This window comes from Choloepus didactylus, chromosome 8, assembly GCF_015220235.1.
Source record: "Choloepus didactylus isolate mChoDid1 chromosome 8, mChoDid1.pri, whole genome shotgun sequence".
Classification (NCBI taxonomy): Eukaryota; Metazoa; Chordata; class Mammalia; order Pilosa; family Megalonychidae; genus Choloepus; species Choloepus didactylus.
Genome location: NC_051314.1, coordinates 4,988,628 through 5,013,108, shown reverse-complemented (window position 1 = coordinate 5,013,108; position 24,481 = coordinate 4,988,628). Strand labels below are relative to the sequence as shown.

The following is a 24,481-nucleotide window of genomic DNA, read 5'->3' as shown; positions in this document are numbered from 1 at the left end:
AGGGGGGTCCCTTCCGGAATGCCCACCCCCAGGGCGCTTAGTTAACATCTGGAAGACTCTGGTTGGAAGGGCCCACTCCACAGGACCTCCCGGAGACCCCCCATCTCTGCCCCCACCCTCTCCAGAAGCTTTGGTCCTCCACAGTCGGGGGCAGAGAGGCTCTTTCCTGGGGAAACAGTGACCTGTGAGGGCAGAGGCCCGGCCAGCAGACCTCAGAACCCGGCAGGCCACGAGCCCACCACTTGGGGACAGAGCCCCGGACCCAGGAACACAGCTGCAGGTGCTCAGCTCACCACCGGGGCCTTTTTGCTGCTAACTCCGGCCTGTGCTAGAAGGTTCGGTGCCTGCTCTGAGTGACCCTCTCGAAGCCCACCGGCTGGGGGCAACCACCATCTGCTCCCTAGCGAAACCACCTGGGTGGGGAGCTGCTCCGAGACTCCTCTTCCTTCCTTCAGCTCACGGTGCAAGGAGGAAGGGGAAGGAACCTACAGGCTTCTCCCACCTGGGACCATGAGAGGCTACTGGAAGCTTCCAGAAAGAACAGAACCTTTCCTTTCTTACAACCTCAACCGTCTGCAGTCAGTTCCCAGCAAAAACTAGCCTGGCCTTGTGGCCAGAGGCTGCGCAAGGTGCTACGGCCATCTCAGCCTTTCATTTACTCCTCAAGTCAACCTGTAAGGCTGGCTAGGGCTCACAGGAGTGAAGAAGTTGTCTGAGGCCACACAGAAGTCATGGACAAAAAGACCAAATTTTCACAGCAACAGATATGTAAAACTTACTCAGCAAAAGATACCACAGAGTTAAAAGAAAAATTGGAAATTACAAAAAATATTTGCAATAAGTTAAAAATCCATAATATATAAAGAGCATATATAGATCAATAAAAGTTAAATACTCTAGCTGAAAATGTGGATTGGCAATTTGCAGAAGAAATAAGAATGACTGATAAACAGGTAAAACACTGTTCAATTTCCCTAAAGAGAGATATGCAAATCCAAAAAGAAAGATATTTATTTTGACCAATAGGATTGGAAAAGATAGGAAAGACTGATCTGTCCAATGATGATACACGTATGGAGAAAAAGGGACTTTCATACATTGCTGGTACCAGGAGAAAGTACTACAACCTTTCAGAAGGTAATCTGACCAAAGTTATCAGACGGTAACATGTGTTTACCAATAATTTCACTTCTGGGAGTTTATTACTCAGAATAACCTCAGAAGTCACAAATGTACACATACACAACATACTGTTCACTAGAACACTATTCGAAAAAAGAATTCAAAAACAAATACACAACAGGAGCAGACTGCTGCATGCGTCATGTTATATCCGCACAGAAGAAAAGGAGATGATAATTAAAAATAACAAGGGACCGAGCTGCAGCTTTGTCACCCTGTGCCCCGACAACGACAGGCTCCCTCCCTCCTGGCCACGCCCCACACAGCGCTGAGCACAGAGAGTGTTGTCATCAGTGTCCCGCCAGGGCCAGGCCCACTGGCCTGTGAGTGACCCCCTGGTGACATGGGCCCGGGACATGCCCGCTGGGTCCTCCTGCACGTCATGCAAGCCACACGCTGCCTGGGCCCCCACAGACCGGGTGCACCCCACACCGAGCAGCCACCCTCATCACCACAGCTGTCCTGGTGCCCACGGGGACCTGTGAGGAGCTGGCCTGTGCTGGGACCCCACAGGGGGTCCCCAGTCTCCCGGGGAGCACATAGGTGGGGCCACGTGTGAGGACACTCACCGAGGGGGAGAGAACACCAGAGAAGGGGAGAGGGTAAGAAGGGAGGAGGGGGAGCGGGGGGCATGGGGAGGGTCTTCATCCCCTGCCAGGAGAATGTGAGGGACCCCGCTGCGCTGCTCTGTCCTCTCCGTCACCCTGTCACTTGCTGCACATACCCTCCCCCGCCGGCCCCTCCTGCCCTCCTGTAAAGGGCCTTTGTCGTGTGGCATTTCTCCCAGGCCCAGGTCCCCTCGGTCCTGACGCCCCCACCCTCCCTCCTCCAGCTCCCACCCCCTCCCCTCCAGCCCTCGCTTACTCGCCAAATTCCAAGGGTCTCCTGCCTCCTTCAAGCAGCCCCTCCCGCGCCCCCACCCCTTGGCCTCGGAGTCCAGATGCTGCCCCACACACATGCCCACCACCCCTCAGGGGGCCTCCCCGTGGCCGGCCCAATGACACCGGCTGTGGCTTGTGTTTACCTTCCAAGGGTCCAGGGAGCCCCACTGCCGCTGACACTCATAAGTCCCAGCTTTCCAAGCAGGAATCCGTTAAACGGGTTGCAGGTGCCACATTCCCCAGGCCTCGCTGGAACACCCAGCCAGCGTGAGAAGGCTCTGGAATGGTGAGGGTCCCTGCCGCCGCAGGCCGGAGACCCTGAGACCAGCTCTGGGCCTTGGGCCTCCTCCGCCTCCCTCCCTCCCCGGGGCCAGTGCTCCCAGTGGAACGTCAGTCACGAGGCCTCAGAGGCCACCTCCTGCCCCCGAGGACTGGACAGAGCCGGGCCCGTTCCTGCGGCCATGCTTCTCGCTGCCCCTGCCTCTGCCTGACAGGGACGCCCAGCACTCGGCCCTTCGTTGACTGATTTCAGAGGCGTCGCCACTAGAGCAGCGGCCTCCGGGGTCCTGCCCTGTACCTCCTGCCCTCCCGGCAGCCCCCAGAGCCTGCTCTGGGTGAGGGCTGAGGAGGATGGAGACACGGCTGCCTCCGGCCTGACCGCTGGGCCCTCAGGCCAAGTCCCTCGGGAGAAGGAGGGCAGCAGGGTCAGGGGCACCAGGGGACGGGAGAGGGGTGCAGAGCGGGGAGAGGGCGGGGACGGCAGTGAGGGGTCCCACGAGGCCTGCAAGGCGGCTCTCAGGAGGGGCCTCACAGGGTGACAGGCGCCCCAAGTCACGAGCGGGGGTGGGCCTGGGGTCTGGCCAAGCCAGGCCCCCTCAACCCAGACCCAATAGTCTGCGCCTCTCTGCAGCTGCACTCATTACTCTGCGTTCATCACCTAACGAGTCCCGAGCCCACCTCCCAGCCCAACGGGCACCTTGGCGATGCCCCAAGGGTCACCTGCCCCGGGCACAGGGAGGGGTCAAAGGCACAAAGTCGACAGGAGGAGCAGAGCCAGCTGGAGGACATCTGGCCAAGTCTGGGGACATTTTTGGTTGTCACAACCAGGGAGGGGATATTAATTCCAGGGGACAGAGGTCAGGGATGCTGCAAAACATCCCCCAGGGCCCCGGGCAGCCTCACACCCAAGAACGACCTGACCCCACAGCCTTACAGGGCCAAGGCTGAGAAACCCGGCTCTAGGGGCAGATGGAGCCCACGTGTGGGAGGAAGACGAGGGAGGGTCTTTGTGGATCCTAAGGGGGGCTGCACCCAGAGAGATGGGTCTGGGAAAGAACGAGGAGGGGATACCCTGGCAGGAGGGGCTGACCAGGGGCAATAGGGACAGAGACCAGCAAAGCAGGGCCACTGAGCCTTGGCACACAGCCGGCTGCACCGCGCAATGACCTATAGAGTGAGGGACAGAGGGCTCGAAGCCCCTCTCCCACCCCATTTGGCCCAACACCCACTCCCAGGGCACAAGTGACAGAGACGTCCTCATCTGCCCCCCCAGGAGCTTCGTGCCTCCTGCACACACGGGCCTCTCCCAGCTGCAAGCACCAGCCAGGGGGAGGGGTCCCAGCCACTGAGAAGGAGGCAGTGACAGGGGAGGGAGCGTGTCCCTTTCCAATGTGCCTGGGCCAGGAGACGACAGGGGACACAGAACACTGGCTCCACAACCAGGAGTTGGGCCAGCTCCAAACCCTATGCGTCCAGCAGACGAGGCTAGCCCACGCAGCACCCTGAAGGTCCACTCTAGACAATGGAGGTGAAGCCATCAAAGTGAAGGTCTTCTGGGTGTGACATCGATGAACTTTTTTTTTAAACGAGGGATCCGAGCAGTGGATTAGCTTAAGCACTTGAGGCAACAAAACATTCCGTGCTGGGCTCACCCCGGGGAGATGGGCACTCACCCCCTTCCTGGGCCTTCCCCTGGAAGGTAATTAAAGCAAGCAGGACACACAAACAGCCCTAGGAGCCCCACTATCCCGAGGGGCCGGCCCAGCATCTGCAGAGAGAGAGCATCTTGGCTCTCTGGTACAAGGGGCCCCAGCACCCCCAGCGCCTGAGTGCCCATCGCCATGGCAACCCCACAGCGGCCAGGGCCTCCCCAGCCCGACAGCCGCATGTCCAGCCAAGGGGTCACGTTGCTGACACTGAGCTCCCACCGGGGCCACGCCAAGGCCCTGGGAGAACCGGGAAAGCGGCCACGTTCTCGGCAAACACCCAGCCCAGCACAAGTCAGAACCACCACAGTAAAGAAAAATTAATTTAAAACAAACCAAAAGGTTGTTGCTGGGCTTTGGGATTTGGGGGGATTTCCTGCTTTCTCCTTTATGCTGTTTGGGATTGCCAGAATTTTCTAGAAAGAGCCTGCTTCTCTTTGTGAACAAACCAAAACAAATTTTGATTCTGAAAAGCCACTGCTATCACCCATAATAAAAATTTGAAAGATCAAGAAAGTACGAAGTGCTGATTTTCACACTGTCTCTGCTCACCAGTTTTCTGGTTTTGTTTCTCCCTAGAAGACGGACACTGAAAATGGGATGGAAATGTCATACATACAGAGAAATAAGAGCAGCGCAACCCCAGGGCTCCGTGAGAAAGGAGGAAGACGTTCTAACAGCCTCTCCCGCTGCCTCCGAAGGCCATTCCCCAGCCCGAGAGCCACTGTGGTGACCGTGGTGACAGCCAGGAGCCCTCCAGGTGCCTCCCAGCTCCGTCCCCTGCAGGGTCTACGCTCACTGCCGGGTTGGCTTTGTGAAGGCCGCCATGAGCCTCTCCTGGCACAGAGCAGGACTCGGAGCCTGTGGCAGGTGGGGCCGTGCCACCTCCCAGGGCCCCTTCGGGCTGCTTCCTCCATCCAACCCCACCTGCAGCCTCCTGCCAGAGTGGGTCCCAGGACGTGCGACGTGGCCAGCTGTCCATCGGTGCCACCTGCAGAAGTGCCCCTCCCGCCTCGGCCCGGATCCAGGGGGGCCCAGCACTTCCCGAGGGTCTCTGTCCACCCCCAGCCTTTCCTGAGCAGGGGGCAGAGGTTGGGGGCACAGTCTGGGACCTGAGACCCATGTCTTCATCCCAGCGCCAGGGCCCTGGGCCCCCCAGCCTTCGGGGTTCCCCCCAGATGCATGAAATGAGGGACCTCAGCCCAGCAGAACCCCCTTCACCCAGAGACCGGCAGCTCCGGGAAGCCTCCGAACTCGGAATAGGGAAGCACAGAAGCACCTCTTCCAGCAGAGCAAGACCTTCTGCACCACAAGCAGAAGGTGCAAGGATACAAAGATGTCCCCAAGCTCACACCGGAACCCACAGGGCAGGTGCACAGTCTATGGCCCTGATGCGATGTCTGGAAGCATCTGTGAGACCAGAGACCTCAAGTCAAAAGCAGCAGACGTGACAGCCAGGAGGCTGAGATGCAGCAGGGGCTCCAAATGGGGAGAGGGGAGGGAGGCAGCAATGGCAGGTGGGTGCCGGAACCATCCGATGGCCTGGAGGTGGGGGCCAGGCAAGGGGAAAAGCTCTGACCACCATCCACACACACTGCTCAGTCTGGGGCTCAAAGACCCCGACACAACACCGGCAGCTCTGGACGCCCATCAGAGGCCTGGAGGTGGCGTGTCACTGGGGCCTGCCAAGCCCCGCAAATACCTATTTCTGTAAGACACTCCTGGCAGCCAGTTCAGCTCGTCAGCCCCTGGAACAGGGTATTTATCCAGCTGGGGCTGTCAGCCCCTCAGCAGACCTCCAACCTCAATCCATCAGCACAGATAGAGAAAGCAGGGTTCAAAAAGCCTTCTAAATGGTCCCACCCTCTGGTCTACTTCTAGGAAGCTACCCTAGAAGGAAGGAAAGAAAACCCAGGCACATCCTACCAAGACGCTGATCCCAGCATCTTTTACCACAACAAACGGGCAAATAAATATGGCGCAACCCATCCCGAATCACAACACCCATAAGCATCAGTGGCAACGTCTGCAACAGACTTAAGTCAAAAAGAGCAAGTCACGAACCATGTATACGACATGACATTTCTGAAAAAGATGTGAACATGCATGGACAAAAACCTGGAAAATTGTCATTCCCGGCTGGTAAGATCTTAGGTTCTTTCTTTTTACTTTACCATATTGACTGCAGAAAAGTTAGACGTTACATTGCCACCGACAGCAGGTACTTTCCACAGCTCTCGGCCCCACTCCGCCTGCTCAGCGCTCCTCTTGTGGAACGAGGGCTGGAAGTCTGGAAACCATGCCTGCCAGGCCCCTCTCCCGTCTGCAGGGCCCTGCCAGTGGAGGCCGGCGGGAGGGGGAGGCCACTCTGCATTGGGCAGGTGGGGACGGGCTCCCAGGGTCCCACGGGGCGAGGATGGCCAGTGCCAAGCCCAGGAGGTCCCCAGAGCAGTGAGGGGCAGCATGGGAGCAGACCGGCCCCTTCTGTGCCCCCAGTTCTATTCCCTGTATTAAATCCCCTCCTGCTTGAAACACCTACCATGGCTCTTCTTTTCCTGGCTGGACCCTGACGGGTTCATCTGGTTAACAAAAATCAGTTTCTCTAAAGCCAGGGAAGTGCAGGGAATACCTGGGAGAATTAGGTTTTCATGCATTAAGCATTAAATCCTTCGCTCTCCAGAAAGGAGCTGTGCTCCCCCAGCTGCCCAGTCCCCACCCATGCAGAAAGCAGAAGGTTTACTGAGCAGGGCAGTGGAGACAACTGCCACACATGAGGGCCGGCCGGCCAGCGAGGGCTAGCAAGTGCACGGGAGGACACGTGACAGAGGCCGGGCTGCTGGGGATGGATGTGGAGGAGAAACGCCTCGTGCTGGGCCTTGACACGGAGCTGGTGGTGAGGACAGCAGTAGAAGGGGCTGAGCAAGCAGTAGGATGGACATAAAACATCGGGAAGCAACAGAGACATGAGTCCAGTGGCAGGGATGGCGCACTACGTTGGATTCCCACAGCTGGGGTGCTGGGAGGGACCCGGGTGACCCAGACAGAGCCCTGGGTGCAAGAGGGGACTCAGCACACGACGGCCACAAGGACGGGGCCAAAGGCTGGGCTGGGTCAGCGAGGGGGGTCATCCGCAGGACAGGTCTCCACAGGCTGCAGCAGTCAGGGCTGCCAAGGGGGTCGGGGAGATGGTGATCGAGGGGCAGTACAGGCTGGATTCCAGCCAAGGGCAAGGTGTGACGGCTGAGCTAAGGTGTCGGGGCCCAGAAACACCTGCTGGGCTCAGGTGCACGGGCAGGAGGCGGGGAAGGGAGGTGGCAGCGGCTGCACTTGGGCCTGGAGAGACAAGGCTGCGGGGGAGGAGGGTACCCAGGGGGAGCAGGAGCCCCAGTTCCTTAGAACAAAGCGGGGGACAGAGGCGGGGCGCCCTCCAGAAACGTGCATCTAATGGGGAGCCACCAGGGCGGCCAGCTCTCCCAAGTGTGACCAGGACTTCCCTGGGTTAGCACTGAATGTCCCGCATCCCAGGCAGCACAAGGACCCCTGGTCACCCTTGTGCCAGCCGAGGGTGGGAGGGAAAGGGTCCAGGCCAAACCCCAAAGGTTTGGATGCCCACTATTAGGACAGAAGTTCTGGTTCCATTCCCAGGCAGAGACAGCAAGGGGTTCTTGAGCCCTGGCTGCAGCCCCCCAGAGCCCACCCTGGCACACACCACCTCGTGCCCTTGGGGGACGGCGGGCACCTGTCTCCCCAAATGGTCCCCGCCCACCAAAGGCCACACTGCTTCCCACCGGCACAGGAAGTCTCGGCTCCAACAGTAACTGTTCAGACATCATTTTACAAACCCAAGAATAGTACTTAATGTTCAGTTTGAAAACTATCATCTGAGTTTAAAATGCAAAAAAAAGAGTACACAATAAATGAGTTGAAAACCTATGTCCGATTATTTACAATTGCCAAAAATCAGATGCAACAAAGACGCCTCTCAGGAGGTGAATGGATAAGCCAGGCCACATGCATGCAACGGAGAATTATTCAGTAATAAAAAGAAACATGCTACCACGACACAAAAAGACACGGAGGCCCCTGTAATGCATACTGCTAGAGGAAGGAGCCAGTCAGGAGAGCCTACGTCCTGTAGGACTCAAACCACATGATGTTCTGGAAAAGGCGAAACTATCAAGACAGTGAAAACAGTGGTGGCTGCCTCTGCGGCGGAGGAAGGGATGAGCGGGGTGGGGCAGCGTGGGGCAGCGTGGGGCAGTGCTGGGCACTGAAACTATCCCGGGTGACACCGTGGTGGGGGTACAAGCCATCCGGCATTTGGCAAAACCCACAGACCCGCACAACAGAGAGTGGACCCTGATGGACACCAGTTACTATCAGTGGATCAGCATCGGCTCATCCATTATGTAACAAATACACCACACAAATATAGGATGTCAATAATAGGGGAAGCTGCATGCAGGGTGGGGTGGGGGCTGTATGGGAACTCTCTGTGCCTTATGCTCAATTTCCCCACAAACTTAAAACCCCTCTAAAAAAAGTTTATCAGAAACAGAAAAGCCTGCTCTCAGAGATCAGAAACGTCAGCCATCCGAATTGGCCGAACCTGTGCTACCAGCTGGTCGTTCCAAAGAGCCCTCTAGAATAATGTTTGCCCCACCAAGATAATAAGACGGCACCTTCCAACGATTATTATGCAATTAGGATTTATTTCCACCACCTTGTACCGCTCTACGTGCACCTTCAGCTCCTCTGCAAATTCCCTTCTCCCCAACTCCCACCATGGTTTTGTGGAAAATTGAAGGATAATCATCTTCAAGAAGCAGGGGCCGCCCACCGCTCTCTGAGGCCGTGGTGACAGGATGAGCAGGGACAGAAGGATGTGGCCAGCTCGGACGGCCTCGCGTTCCCTCCGTTTCCCAAGCCCACCTGCAGCTGACCCCAATCACCCACCCACTTAAACCCATGTCCCAAACGGGTCAGTCCCAGGACTCCCTTTCATTCTATTTTTAAGCAGGAATCATAAGGGAAAGAGAGACCTGGAAGTCAGGTCTGTCGGCTCTGGAGAGCCAAGCGGCAGGGACGGCTGCTGAGGCACGTCATCACACGAAGAGGAATTAAGACTATCCTGGGGTCTGCGGAGCCAGGTGCTCGTCCTGAGGGACCCTGCACCCTGCACAGAGAGACAATCTCCCTACATGGTCCCCTGCCTCAGTTTCCCCTTCTGCAGAGAACCCAGCTGCTAGCTGCAAGTGTGGCCTTGAAGGAGCTCAGCCTGGCTTTCGCACTGTTCCAAATGTGCTTCAGTTCACAAAAATGCCAGCAGGTGCACGGCGGAGCCAACGGGAGGGGAAGCAGGATCCCTGCGGCAAGCACAGTGGGTTTTCCAGGCCCGGCCAGGGGCTTGGGCAGCTGTCCCGACCCTGAATCCAACAGCTTCCTGCCTCTGGGGTCCCCCTGGCCTGGTCCCCCACATTTAGCAATAAACGGCATAGGCAGGTGACAACCACGCGGAGCCGTCCCACTGTCCCGTCCTGCCGTCCTCAGGCATGTTTGCAAACACACAACAGCTCACTGATAAGACTTCCTGCCCCGTGTGACACACACACACACCCATACACCCTTGACCTCTGGCGGCCATGTGCCGGACAGATATGAACTCTCTCGGAACAATAAACATTCATATTTTCCACTCTCTGTTCTTTGAAGACTTGGGGGAACTTCCAATTACAGGTTGAAATTTTCCATGCCCAGGAAAGGGGGCTGAATTGAAAAGGCGGCTCTCCCGGCTGTCCTTCCTGGCACCGAGACACAAAAGACAAAGGGCAGGCGCACGGGCACCCCAAGAGACGCCTACGTGCACCGTGAGCCCCCTCCTGCTCACCACCCACCTCCCGCTGTGTCTCGCCCCTCCCGAGCTGCACCGGAACAGGGCACGTCCACTCAGCCGGATACCACCATCACCTCAGGGAGGTTATTCAGGGAGATGAGAGTTCATGCGGAATCACTGGGGTCGAGGGAGGGGAGACAGGAGAACAAAGAGCACGACCCGCTGTCACGGGAGCTGATGCCATTTTCAGGTGCTGAGCTGGGAAAACTGGATTCCGCTTGGGGGGGGACCCTGCCATCCGAGTCAACACAAAGAAGTCAGAGTCAGGTGCACCAATGTGAAGGCAGGTCCATGACCTTGAGAAACTGGTCCAGAAAAACATGCCCTGGTTATCTCATTAGACTCCAGTACCCAGCAGTTAACAAGGCTTTATGGCACAGCGTTTGGCTTGAGCAAAGGGCATAGCCTAAAAGGCCTGGAAATGCGTCAGAACTTTCTGAAAGACCCACGGTGAGGGAGCTCACGAAAAGCCTGTGCTGGCAAGTGGCTTCCTTTATCGCACTTGATCAGACAAAACAGGCAGGTGGGACAACAAGCCCCCTGGATAAAAGCCCCCGCACGCAGGCTCGGGCTCAGGCCGCTGGGGGGGGTGGGGACCAGGGGCAGAGACTTTCCACAGGAGGGATTTCACGCAGGATGTCATGAAGCACCCCCACGATGGGGCCGGAGACTCTGCCCCTCACCAGACCAGTGACGACACAGCACTCACCATCAGCGGCTCCGGTTGACCCCTGGCCTCCGACCCCTGGACATCTGCAAACCCCAGCATCCATTATCACCCCTGGATAATTTCATTCATCACCATGAATTAAACCCCTTCCTGGGATTCCTAATAGAGGTACCTCCCCACTTGGTGCCACCAATCCCACACAGCTGGGTGCTCCAGCCCCGCACCCGGGACCCTTTCTCGGGCAGGAAGCATGGGTCATGGAAGAAGCCAGAATCCCTTACCTGGGCAACCTCCTCTCCCAGGAAACCCAGAGCCCAGGAGCTGTAACTTACAGGGCAGAAATAGCGTCAACCCTTCTGACTCTCAAAAACGTTAGAGGTCTCCACAAATCCCAGCAAATCCTTCTTAGTCATCGTCCTTGAAGCTGGACTTACCAGGAGCATCTGCAGCGTCCACAAACCACTACTCTTCCCCCAACTGTTCCTGACTGTCCAGGGAACACTCTGGCATCCTGGGTTGCTCCAGGGCCTGTGGTGACGACCCCAGGACAAAGACCACCTGTCCCCTGGCAGTCCTGGTGGCTGAGGTGGGGCGGGGGTCCCGGGAGGCTGCCACCACGAGCCGGGGAGGGGGCTGCCAGTGCAAAAAGAGCCCGACCCAGAAAGGAAGGAAGTTCTGGGACCAGCTACAAGGTGGGTGAACCTCGGACACATCACGCCAAGCAGAAGAAGCCAGATGCAGAATATCAGTCACCTGCAGTACCCCGAAGGGCACATCCCCAGAGAGAGGACGGAGACGAGGGGCTGCCAGGGACCGGAGGAGACAGGTGGGCAGAACGGGGAGAAACTGCTGGTGGGCACGTGACGCGGCCTCCTCCTGGCTGATGAAACCGTCCTGGAACTAGACAGAGGTGACGGCTGCACAGCATTGTGGGTGCACAAAATATCACAGAATCGTTCACTTCAAAATAGCTCATTTTGCATTACGTGATTTCATCTCAACTTAAAAAAAAAAAAAAGAGAGAGAGACCAAATACCAAATTGCTTCTATCTTAAATTAGTTATAAATGCACTGAAATTCCAATAAAAATATGCCTGGACCAGCAAATGCACCAAACGGCTGCAAACCCAAGACTCAATCATCAGGACGAGGCGGCTGAGCGAGGACAGGCCGCCCAGAGAGAAAGAGAACGCCTGGACCGCGGACGCAGCCTGACGGCGCGGCCATCTCGGCCCCAGTGCACCGCGGCCTCTTCGAATCTGGCGGGAGGCTCCGGAATCAGCCAGAGCCCCCAGCCCCAAGCCAGGGCTCCCTTCCTGGGATGGCAGGAAGGCACCTGGAGAGCCCAGGCAGCCAAGGGCCCCATCCCGCAACCCAGACCCTCCTGGACAGCAGGAGACACTGAATCAAACAGGCTCCACCTCTCACCCGGCCTTTAAGGCAGGTATAGAATCATATTTGAGCATTTTCATTTACAGTTAAATACAAAAGAGATTTTATCCATGTGCCAGACATAAAATTTGTATTAAAACACTGAACTCTTTTGCCATCCACAGTGTGAAGGCATGGATGAGGGTACAGAAAAGTGCTGGGGTGAGGGGGGCCTGGTCAACTCCAATAAACCGGGATGGGACGAAACCCTCAAGGTGTAAAACCCTCCCTGAAACCACACGGCAGAGGCCCCTTCTCCCACAGCCCAGCACCTGGGTGGCCGGAACAGGTTCACATGAGAATTTCCCTGCATCTGTGATGTACACAGCGAGAGCTTCCTCAAATCAAAGCTAGACCTGGAGCTGGATTTCGGTTCCCAGACCCTTAACCTGCAAGATGCGGCAGCAGTGCGATCGGAGGTCCTGGGGGAGGACCCTCCCGCCCATTTCAGGTGGGGACACTGAGGCCCAGAGGGGGTGGACCTGCCCAGCATCAGGTGACCAGCTCGGGACACCAAGGGCTGCAAACCCAGGGGGCTGCAAACCCAGGCCTCATTGCGGGAAATCACGGGGCTCCAAATCCAGAGGGGGCCCTGTGGACAGGCCCACACCCCGTACCCAGCCCCGAATCCCATCAGGGGCAGGTGCTGGCACCGCTGCCCTGGGTGCCCAGTCTCAGGGTGGAGGCACTCAGCAGAGAAATAACTTCACTGGGGATGAAAACAATCAACCCACTGATAAAAGTTTATTGCCCTGAAAAGAGTTCTTATCTCCTAATGCTAACATAGCATGTGGTTTTATCTGAATAAATTGCTGTCAGTTTACCTTACCCAAGTATGATTTAGATTAGATATTTAAAAACCCAAAAATGTAAAATAAAAGAGAGAGAGAGAGAGACCTGGAAGTGAAAACAGGCTATTAAAAAGAGAGAGCACGCTCCAGAAGGAGGGAGGGCGGGAAGGCGGAAAAGACACCCCACCTGCCCGGGCACATGACAGTCGGCGAGGAAGGGAGAAGGTGGAGAAAGTCACTCCTTCACTCACTCATTCACTGATTCTGCACCCGCAGGGTCCCGCGGCTCACAGGGCCCAGGGACGCCGGGTCAGCTCCCACCCCCACGGGGAAGCTCAGTGTCTCGCGTGGGAGCCAGACCCACGTCGCAGGCTTGGCCATGACGCACCCACCAGACGCATCCTCCGGGAAGGGACCTCTGCACACCCTCCCCGTGCACAGAAGCATGCGGCTAAATCTCACCAGTGAGGATCCACCCAACTCCCCAATCTGTGGGAACCAGGGCAAGTTTTAAGTTTTTCTAAGCGCCATTATTACAGAATTAAAGAATCATCCTAAAAACAAACAGCAAACAGAACGTGGTCTATCCATACAGCAGAGCACTACCGGGTCACAAAAATGAAGTCCTGACACGTGTGACAACATGGAAGAACCCGGAAGACAATGTTGAGTGAAATAAGCCAGATGCAAAGACAGACAGATGATAAATGATGGATGGATGGATGGATAGATGGATGGACAGACGGATGGACAGATTCAATGATATAATAAACATAGCAAAATGCTAATAGTTGTTAAACCTGGGTATCTCAGTAAGGGATATGTTGGAGTTCTATGTATTTTTGCAATGGTCCTGTTAAGTTTGAAATTATTTCAAAATAAAAAGTTTTTAAAATCTTACTATTCAGAAAGTTTTGTGGTTTTTTTTAATGGCAAACAAAATATGGTATCTCCCTGCAACGGAATATTACTCGGCCGTAAAAACAAACTTCTGACACATGCTACACGGATGAACCTTGAAGACAACTGTGCTGAGTAAAGTAAGCCAGACACAAAAGGACAAACATGGCACAACTGCACTTACACGAAATATTTAGAGTAGACAAACTCACAGAGACAGAAAGTAGATTAGAGGTTCCCTGGGCCTGGGGGTGGGAAATGGGAAGTTATTGCTTAATAGATGCAAAGTATCTGGAATGATGAAAAATTCTGGAAACATATGGTGGTGATGATGGCACAACATTGCGAATGTGATTAATGCCACTGAACTGTACACTTAAAAGTGTGCAAAATGGAAAATTCTATGTTATATATATTTTGCCACGATAAAAAAATATTTTTAAGCCAGAAGGAGAGCCGGTGGAGCAGCCCTGGGCTGGGCATCTTCCATTGGAACTGCCAACCCCCCCCAGCCTGCTGGACTCCTCATGGACCTCCACTTGGCTGCTCCCCCAGGCCTGGGGGTGGGGGGAAATGATACAAGTCGCTCCGTCTCCCCCACCCCCCACCTGCCCCCCAGGGAGACCCAGCACACAGCTCCGTGTTCAGGCTGGTGGCCCTGGCGGGGAGGCTGGGTGGGGAAGCTGCCCGCCCTGGGCCTACCTGGGCCTGCCTCTTCCTGGCTCACCCTACACCCCCGAGCCGGGACCCCTGCCCAGGTATCTGCAACTGCATGGGGGGGACAACCCAAACACCCCAAGAGAGCAAAGCCGCCACCAACTCCACCGACCACCATGGAGTCCAGCACTGGGCGTGGCAGGTGCAGACAGGATGGAGGTCCCCAGGGCCAGCCTGGCAGCACGGAGCTCTGGCCTCTCCACCGCAGAGTCCTCACCTGTGAAACGCAGGTGCTAGCTCCTCTCTCACAGGATTAATGGGAAAAACCTGCGAGCTGATGGCTGCGCTGCTCACCACAAGCCTGCCTTCCTTTTCCCCACGGAAAGAGGTTTTATGGACATAAAGGTGGCGGCAAAATCCCCCTACGATGATGAAGTGAACCATCCCAAGAACCACCGCTGCCAGGCCCGGAGCCCACGCTTTGGTTGCTGGTCTCTCTCGTCCATGCACCGGCCCTGGGAGGGGAGTGACCCCTTTTCCTGGACCGACTTTAAGCACTTGCACAGGTCACCTGGCTTGGCATGATCAGCCGGTGTCACCTGACATGCACCCCACATGACAAGAAAGGGTTAAAACAATGGGTAAGGATGGCTGGAAAAAAATGTTTTTTCTATATATTGTCCTTTAAAGTGCCCCATTAAACTGTGGACATTTTTTTTGAGTGCCTAGGGTGTTAGGGTGCAGCGGCCCCACCGTGGAGAGCCGAGAAGGGGCTCCTCATCTTCCCCAGGGAGTGCCCCGCAAGCACAGGTCCCTGTAACAGAAGCCACCCGGGACCCAAACCCGGCTGCATCCCCTCGGCTACCTCGGTTACCCCCAAAGCCACCGGAGCCAATTCTCCATCCTCAGGCTCCCCGACCCGAGGAGGGACACCTCACTAGTGACCCCCACCCAGGGCTGTGGATGTCCGCTCACCCCCCACGGCCCTGCTGACCCCTCGGGACTGTGACATCAGCTGACCTCTCTCACTCAGACCCGCACGGCCAATGGCCTTCTTGGTCGGCTCAAAAAGGGCACCCCAGCAGCCCCAGGTCCAGAACTGGCCTCAAGGTCTCCCCCCAAAGCCAGCCCCCTTCCAAGGCCCCAGCTCCATGAACACACCTGCCTCATCCTCACCCTCAAAACACACAGCCTGAGAGCTCCTGGCCCGGGAGCCAGGCGGCCCGGGCTCCCACCCTCCCCCCAAGCGGGTGGCCTGGGCACACGGTCAACTCTCCTGGGCCTTGGTCTGCTCATCTCTCAGATGGGACCGATGACAGGCCGGCCCAGAAGCTGCCCCCACAGGGAACTGTAAATTGCCCCAGCTCTGCCCATCAACCTCCACCTCCTGCTCCATCCACTGCAGCCCTCGTGGGGCCAAGTCTGAGCTCCGCGCTCCCTCCTCCTTCCCTTCTCACCACCCTAGAGCAAGACCCCCAAGGCCCCCGAGATCCCGCACTGGGCCCAAAGTTTCCTTCTCTTAGCAAAGTCAGAAGCTCTTATGGGGCCACCCAAGCCTGACACAGCCAACCCCCCAACCCCATCACAGGATCCCAACCCCCTCCCCATCTCCCTGTCCCAATTGCATATCACACAGGGCAGGGGGAGATCCTCGAGCCCACCTCCACCCCCCACACTCTGCCCGTCACCTCCTCTCCTTGAATTTGGTTCCGTGTGTACCCACCTAACTCCACCCAGCCCCAGGAGCACTGGGGCCACGCCGATGTGCAGACCATGGGGCCGCGCGCAGTAGGTCTGCCACCCAATAGGTGCCCAGCCCCAGCAAAGCCAGAGTCTGAAGTGACCATCCCCAGAGCCACAGAAGCCCTTCAAGGGTTAACCAGTTTCCAAAAGCACCTACCTCCTCCCAGGGGGTCTGGGTCCCTGCGAGAGCCCAGCTTAGGGACCCAGACTCTCTTAGGGTCACCTGACTCTCTCCTACCCAGTGGGCATCAGAGAAAGAAAACAAAATCCCACGCAGCCAGCCAACACCAGGCCCAGTGCCCAGCCCTGTATTTCCTGGTTTGAAATCTTCTATTTAAAAAATCCACATGACACCTGTTATTTAACTAGGCAAACACATTTAAAAAATTTATCAAGCTTAGACGACTTTATCCCATCCACCCCACACCAAAGTAAACCGCGGAAAGGTCACTCACGCTTGTTCTCTCACTTGAGTTTCAGTGTTTTCTGGCATGTCTGCATGACTCATCGGCCAATCATTTTTACCCCATGAATGCTATTTTTCCCACATTCATAGAGCTAAAACCTGCTCAAACAGAGAGACCGGCATTTTCTACCGAAAGCCATAAACTGTGCAGTTTGGCCTCAGGCCCTGAGCCCACAGGCAAACACATGCTTGAGAGATCAAAAATTTCAATGTTAACTAAAAGACGGACATCCAGAAATTCTACTTCCCATTTGGTGACTGGCCACCCTGCTTAGAAAAATGCAAACACAATTTATAAAAACGTTCACGACAGAAAGGTCCTTACACAAAAGTTAAAATCCCACTCAAAATCTGTCGCCTATAAAATAAACATACTGTATCACCAGATGTGATACAAATGTGGCGGCAGGACGAAAATGGATATTTGTACACGAATGTTCACAGCAGTTCATTCAGCATCGCCAAGAGGTGGAAGGAACCCAAGTGTCCATCCACAGATGAAAAGATAAACACAACGTGGCTACCCATAAAGAATATTCTTCAGCCTGAAAAAGGGATGGCATTCTGGTATGTGCTATGACACGGATGAACTCATCAATCGTGTTGAGTAAGATAACCCAGACATAAAACAAGAGCTAGCGTATGATCTCATTTATACGAAATAAGTAGCATATGCAAATGCAAAGAGACAAAATAGATTAAGGGTTAGTAGGGGCTGGGGAAAGAGGTAGTGGGAGTTAATGCTTAATGGGGACAGTTTCTGCTTGGGTGATGGAAAAGTTTTGGTAATGGATGGTGGTGATGGCAGCAAAACACTGAATATAATTAAAGCCACTGAATTGCAAACTCTAGAATAGTCAAAATGGGTCTTTTTTATGTTGTGTATATGTTACCACACACACAAAAATGAAGAGCCAGGCCTGGTGGAAAGGAAGGGGCCCCCTCCCGCCCAGCTGTTCCCTGAATGGCTCCCACAAAACTTCATGGAGTGCTGGGCTGTCCCCGGGCTGTCACAATACCTACCAGGCTTTAGGGTACGACTGTAAACCTCGGGGTGTAAGCTTGAAACAAAGGCTTTCTCCATTGTTCCTCAACAAAACCTAAGAATCCGCTGGGTAACGCCAGGGCCGACTTTTTGTTTTGTTCTGCTCAGACACAGTGCTTTCTTTGGTGTTGGAAAGGACAGGTTTTATGGGCGACGGTCTTTTGCTGCTTCAGAGCATTCAACAGTTGTCAGGGGGTCGGAGACAGGCAGCAGAGCCTCCAGGGGTGACTTTAAACCCGGGCCCCAGCTGGCCCTGGAAAAGTTCAGCTCAGCTGCTCGCTCAGCAGTGAACCCCTCAAACGGGTTCCTGGCTGGACACCTGGCTCCGCTGCTCCCGGGCCGTGAGACCCTGGGAAAGCAGTTTAGCACCTCCAGAAAATGAGCAGCAACGTCCTAATACCGCTGTCCTCCCAGTTCCCAGAGGAATAAATGACAGTGTCTGAGAACAACAGTTCACAAACTGACCCCAGCAGGAGCCATCAGCACCTGGGGATACCCACCCAGAGGCAATGGGGCAGCAGAGGGTCCAAGGCCCAGAACCGGGTCACTGAGAAAGTTCCAGCATAGTGGGGAGCCCCAACCCACCTCCAACTATGTTCCAGGCTGTGGGCCCACCGGGCAGGCAAGATGAACTCCCCTGGATAGAGCCCATCCTGAACCCTACTTGCCGACCAACACGGGGCCACGCTCCTGAAACAGGGTCTGCTCTCATGAAAAGCATCGTGCACCCCGTCGTTCGGCTAAGCTCTCTTCACTTTGGCCAAAATTTCACTCTGCTCTGCCAAGCAAAGCAAAAGGCTGCTGCAGACATGGGGTGTCAGGGGGACAAAAAAAAGGAAAAGAATGCAAGTGAGAATTTAGGAAAAAGGCTTTAGAGGGAGCAAGTGCGAATTTCAGGGAAAGCAAGTGGGAATTCAGAAAGAGACTTTAGAGAATACAAGTGGAAATTCAGGAAAAAAGCTTGAGAGAATGCCAAGTGGGAATTCAGGAAGAGACTTGAAAGGAAACGAGTGGGATTCAGGAAAAAGGCTTTGGAGAATGCAAGTGGGAACTCAGGAAAGAGACTTTATTATTTTCAACACACGTGTTCTCAGCAGCCATGCCCTAGGTCAGCAATCCATCACTGACAGCCGTTCCACTTTCTCTACCCATTTCCCCAACTTCTCAAAACCTACAATATTCACCTGCACTCGGACTACGCCGCCAAAATCTGTGCTGAATGAATGACTGCACCACTGTGAAACAGGACCCAGGCGTTGGATCTTAGAAGTAAACAACTCTACCTGGAATGTTTGCTACCCAGCCCTTCTTACATAAATAATTACAGCCAACTGGGGGTGGGACAAGAAAGAGAAAATTAACTTTTTAATTCCTCCAGGATTCCCTGAGAATACTGTATCCTCATTCACTGTTTCAACAACTCATCTGAAACACTGACTCAAACAACCAGCAGGGCTGGGCCCTTCCTGGGGGTGACCTGGTCTCTGAGCTAAGGGGGCCCATCCCCCACCAGCCACTCACACCCCTGGACGGACAGACAGGCAGGCCTCCTCGAGGAGCCATGGGGGGCCCCTTTATCCACCCCACCCCACCCCAGCCCTCTCCTCCAGGTCTCCCCATTCCCACGCCCTCTTGTCTGCCCCTCTCTCCCCAGCGCCGCAGGCTGAGAACGTCTGTCTGTCTGGCTGAGCTGCGGCCCCTCCCCGACTGCTCATCAGCAGCCCCAGAGCCAGGGGGGGAGGGTTCCCACCGGCTCCACCACCACCCTGGGCAGGCCTCAAGTAACACCCAAATGATGGGCCCCTGTGCCGGAGCCACCACCCAGATCAAACGGGGCCATGCTTTTCAAAGAGCTCACCCAAGGGAGAGCAGGCAGGAGCCTGATTGTTATTTTCCAGAGGAGACAGAAAAGCGAGCCCAAGGGAAGTCCTGGGAGCCCTGGCCACATTAGAGGGTGACTCAGGACCCATCCAGCAATTTTCAGCGGTCCCACCCGTGAATTAATTGACACATGGGCGAACAGTGACCTTTGATCTAGCCAGACAGCAGTGTCGCTGGCTGCAGAGTGGCACCCGGCAAAGCGGGTGACCCCCATTTACCCCAGGGCCGGATTATAACAGCGTGACTCAGGGACCATGAGCAGCCCCAGTCCTGAACTTGAAGGATCCCGGCTCCCAGAAGAAATGCTGTGGCCAGCAGCATGGCACCACCCACCCTCGCAGCCCAGGGTGGGGAGCGCACCCCCAACACGGATGCAGCAAATCCCCCAAAAAGCCACCCAGCCCCCCAATGCACCGCGGGCACCCGAGCAACCCCTGGCAGTGCTTGGGCACCCCCCACCCACGCCCACCGGCCACTCACCGGTCACCGACACCTCCATGAGCGCCTCCAGCGGCCGGTTGTTGTCCAGGTCGCGGCTGAGCTGCAGCTCGCCTGTGGCGGGGTCGAGCAGCAGCAGCCGGAGCTCGTTGCCCTGCAGGAAGGCGTAGCTGAGGCTGTCCGAGAGGTCGGGGTCATGGGCCGGAATGCGGCCGATGACGCCACTGGGGAAGCTGTTGGACTTGTTGGTGACGTAGTTGTTGAAGAGGATCTGGAAGTCGGGCAGCACCGGAGGGTTGTCGTTCTGGTCCAGCAGGCGGACACGCACGGTGGCCCGGCTCACCAGGGGCGCCGACGTGGCCTGCACCACAAGCACGTACTCCCGCTGCACCTCAAAGTCCAGCTCCACCAGGGCGCGCAGGTCCCCGCTCAGCAGGTCCAGCTGGAAGACCTCCGGCACGTTGCCCTCCACGATCTGATACATGATCTGGGCATTGGGGCCTTCGTCGGGGTCGTGGGCACGGATCCTGGCCACCACAGACCCCACGGGGCTGTTCTCCTCCACTAGCAGCTCCAGCTCGTCCCTCTCAAACACCGGGGGGTTGTCGTTAATGTCCAGGACGGCCACCTGGACTTCCACTGAGGCACTGAGGGGCGCCGGGCTGCCCCGGTCCACAGCCAGGGCCCGGAGGTTGTACATGGCCACGTTCTCCCGGTCTAGCCGACGCTGGGTGCGGATCACGCCGGACGTGGGCTCGATATAGAAGTCCCCGTCGCCATCATCCCCACCCTGGAAGGTGTACAGCAGACGGCCGTTGGGGCCAGAGTCGCGGTCCGTGGCGGAGACCTGGAGGACGCTGGTGGACGGCGGGGCGTCCTCGAAGACTGAGCCCTGGTAGAAATCGCGCAGGAAGCGGGGAGCATTGTCGTTGGCATCAAGGATGAGGATCTCCAGGGAGGTGGTGTCGGACTTCCGCGGGATGCCGTTGTCCCTGGCCGTGATGGCCAGCGTGTAGGCGGCCTGGTCCTCGTAGTCCAGCTCGGTCACGGTGTAGATGGTGCCGGTGTCCGGGTGGATGCGGAACTGCAGCACGGGGTCCTCCAGCAGGTAGGTGATGCGGGCGTTCTCTCCCGTGTCCTCGTCCGTGGCACTGATGGTGGCGATGGAGGTGCCCGCGGGCCGGTCCTCACTGACACTCACTGTGTAGTGGGAGCTCTGGAAGACGGGCCGGTGGGTGTTAGCGTCGGTGACGTTGATGAAGACCTGTGCGGTGTGCGAGCGGGTGCCATCGGACGCCGTCACCGCCAGCACGTACTGCCGCTCCTGCTTGTAGTCCAGCGGGAGGGCGAGGGTGATGAGGCCGCCGCCGCTCTGGCTGCTGAGCGCAAAGCGGTTCCGGGTGTTGCCGCCAGTGAGCTGGTAGGTGATGACACTGTTGGCGTCGCGGTCGCGGGCCTGCAGGGTCAGCACGCTGCTCCCCACCGCAGCGTCCTCGTTCAGACGCAGCTCGTACACCGGCTGCGTGAACACTGGGTCGTTGTCGTTCACGTCCAGCACCATGATGGACACGCTGGCCGAGGAGCTCATGGGCGGGGAACCATGGTCCAAAGCCTCTACCCCGAAGCTGTAGTGTTCCACCTCCTCGCGGTCCAGCTCGGCACGCACCGTGATCCAGCCCGTGCTGTTGTGTATCTGGAAGGGGAAGTCTGGGGCCACGGAGGGGACCTCGGGCCCAGCGCCCCCGCCCCCCAAGGCAGCCGTGGCTGTGTCCACCAGGCGATAGCGCAGACGGGCATTCTCCCCAGCATCCGCATCCACTGCCTGGATGTGCAGCACCGAGTGGCCCAGGGGCACGTTCTCCAGCACGGCAGCCTGGAAGGGGCTGCTCACAAAGATGGGTGCGTTGTCGTTGATGTCCAGCACCTGCACAGACACCAGCCCAGAGGAGTTGATGAGCGGGGGCCGGCCCCCGTCCTGGGCCTTGATGCGCAGGGTGTACTCGCGGATGGCCTCGAAGTCCAGCGGGTTGATCACGTCCAGGCTCCCGCTGAGCGAGTGCAGGTAGAACTGGCCCTTGAGGTTCCCGCTGACGATGCTGTAGTGGATGGCCGCGTTCTGGCCCTGATCCCGGTCAGTGGCCTGCACATGCAGCACGGGCGTGTTGACCGCCACGTCCTCGGGCACCTGGACCACGTAGCGCTTCTCGCTGAACTGAGGGTAGTTGTCATTCTCGTCCTCCACCGCGATGTGCACGGTGGCCGTAGCACTGAGCGGACCCGGGTTGCGGCCCTGGTCGTTGGCCTCCACCAGCAGCTGGTAGGCCGCCGCTTCCTCCCGGTCCACCGGGGCCCGCGTGCGCACCACGCCCGAGCGCGAGTCTATCTCAAAGACGCCGCCAGCGCCCCCCAGCAGGCGGTAGCGCATGTTGGCGTTGGAGGGCGCGTCGCCGTCGGTGGCGCGGATGGTCAGCACCTCGTAACCCACCTCCAGGTTCTCGCGCACGCGCTCGCGGTACTCCGACTGCTCAAAGACCGGGCTGTGGTCGTTGGTGTCGCTGACCGTGACCGTGAGGTAGGTGGCGGCCGAGCGCCGCGGCGAGCCGTGGTCCACGGCGCTCACCTTGAGCACATGCGTGTCCTTGGTCTCGCGGTCCAGGGCGCGGGTCGTGTTCACGGCGCCTGTGGCGGCGTCGATGAGGAAGTAGCCGTTGGAACGCTCGTCGAACAAGGCCTCCATCTGGTAGCTCAGGCGCCCTGCCTCGCCCTCATCGGGGTCGTGCGCATGCAGCTCGATGACCGCCGTGCCCGCCGGCTCGTTCTCGGGCACCGAAACCTGGTAGCTGGGCAGCGGGAACTGCGGGCTGGTGCTGTCGCCCGCGCCCCGTCGGGCCCGCCGCGCTGCCCCAGGCGTCCCCGCGGCCTCCTCGAGAGACAAGTCCGCGGGGACGACGCCAGCCGCGCGCCGAAGGGAGCAGAAAAGGCGCAGGCAGGCGGGGCGGCGCGGGCAGCCGGGCCCCGGGCGCGGCGGGCAGCGGCAGGCGGGGAAAGCAGGCAGGATGGCGAGCGCTGAGAGCCGCATAGCCCCGCCGCGGGGTTCCGGGAAGCAGAGCGCCCAGCCTGGCCCGGGCGCCCGGATCATGGCCCGCGCGCGCAGCTCCGCGCCGGGGGCTGCCCGGCGCAGGGCCCGGGTACCGCAGCTGGCGCCGTGCGCGCGCGCCCGCAGCTTGAGGCTCAGCGCCGTCGGGGCGCCGCGCGCAACTAGGCGGGCGGGCAGCGGCACCGGGCGCCCCCCCAGGCGCGCGCAGCCCCGGGGCCCCGCGGCCGGATTGCGCCGCCGCCCGGCCCGGCTCACGGCCGGCTGCTCCCGCAACACCAGGGACGTGCGGGCCGCGTCCAGAGCGTAGCTCCAGCCGAGCCCCGGGGCGAAGGCGCGAGCCCCGCCGGGGTCGCGCAGCTCCCAGGCGGCCGCTCGGGGCCCCAGCTCGGGCAGGGCGGCCGCGGCGACCAGGAGCAGCAGCGCGGGCAGGACGGGCGGCGGCGCCATGGCCCGGAGCCCGCGCGCGGCGCCCGAGCACAATCCATACACCCGGCGCGGCTCCGCATCCACCCGGCGCGGCCCGGGGGCGGCTCCCGCGCGCCCGCCGCCGGCCCCTCGGAGCGCCCCGCGCCCCGCCGCCCCGGCCTTCTGGGGACCCCTGGCGGGGTCACCTGGGCCCGCGCGCCCGCTCTCCCCCGCAGCTTCCACTTCCAGAGCACTTCGGAAAAGTTGGCGAAGTTGCTTTCAAGATGGCTCCTCCGCGCGTCCCGGGAGGGCGCCGCGCATCAACCTGCGGCGGCGAAGGCGGCTCCAGGTGGCTCCGGCGCGGGGCTGGGCCGGGCGGCCCGTGGGAAGCAGGGGCGGGCCCGGCGCGGGGCGGGGGCTGCCGGCCTGGGGCGGGCTCGGCGCTGCGCCGCGTAGACCCGGGCGGCCGGCCGCTGCCTGGGCGGTGCGCTCCCCTCGGCCCGGCCCGCGCCTGCCGCCCGCGCTCTCCCCGCCCCCGGCCCCCGGCCGCCCCGCCCCGGGCCCTGCTGAGTATTGTTCGGCCCCGGGGGGAGCCGGCCCGAGAGGTGCGCGCCGGAGGGTCGCTATGGAGACGCGGGGGCGCAGCAGGGCGGGGCCTGAGGTCCGGCCCACTCCCCTGCGCCCTCCTCTCCCTCCCTCTCTCCGCGGCGGGCGGGGCGCGGGGCCCCGGGCAGAGAAAGGCGAGTCTGAGGGGCCCCGTGGCTCACCTCGGGGACCCGGGTGCGGCCCAAAGTCACTTCCCACCCGGGGAGGAGCTGATCCGCCGAGGCCGCCGCCCAGGCCGGACCCCGGGGCGACGGGTGCGGCGGGCAGGTGGCCCGGCGCCGGCGGGGAGGGGTCCTCGGGCTCCCGCCCGGGGTTGAAGACCCACGGCGGCGACTCCGGCCGTTGCACGTTGACGTGCACACGCAGGGAGGCTAGGTGGGTTTACCCCTACCAAAAAATTGCCCTGGACT

General features: G+C 58.6%; 1 protein-coding gene across 1 annotated transcript in view; it reads right to left on the bottom strand.

The window, feature by feature from the left end:
* Positions 1-23,982, bottom strand: part of CELSR1 (cadherin EGF LAG seven-pass G-type receptor 1) — a 155,836-nt gene extending 131,854 nt beyond the window's left edge. The window contains exon 1 of the mRNA XM_037847325.1: positions 20,006-23,982. Within this exon, the coding sequence (XP_037703253.1) occupies positions 20,006-23,507 (3,502 nt within the window). The 5' untranslated portion in view covers positions 23,508-23,982. The remainder of the gene's footprint in view (positions 1-20,005) is intronic.
* Positions 23,983-24,481: the final 499 nt, after the last annotated feature.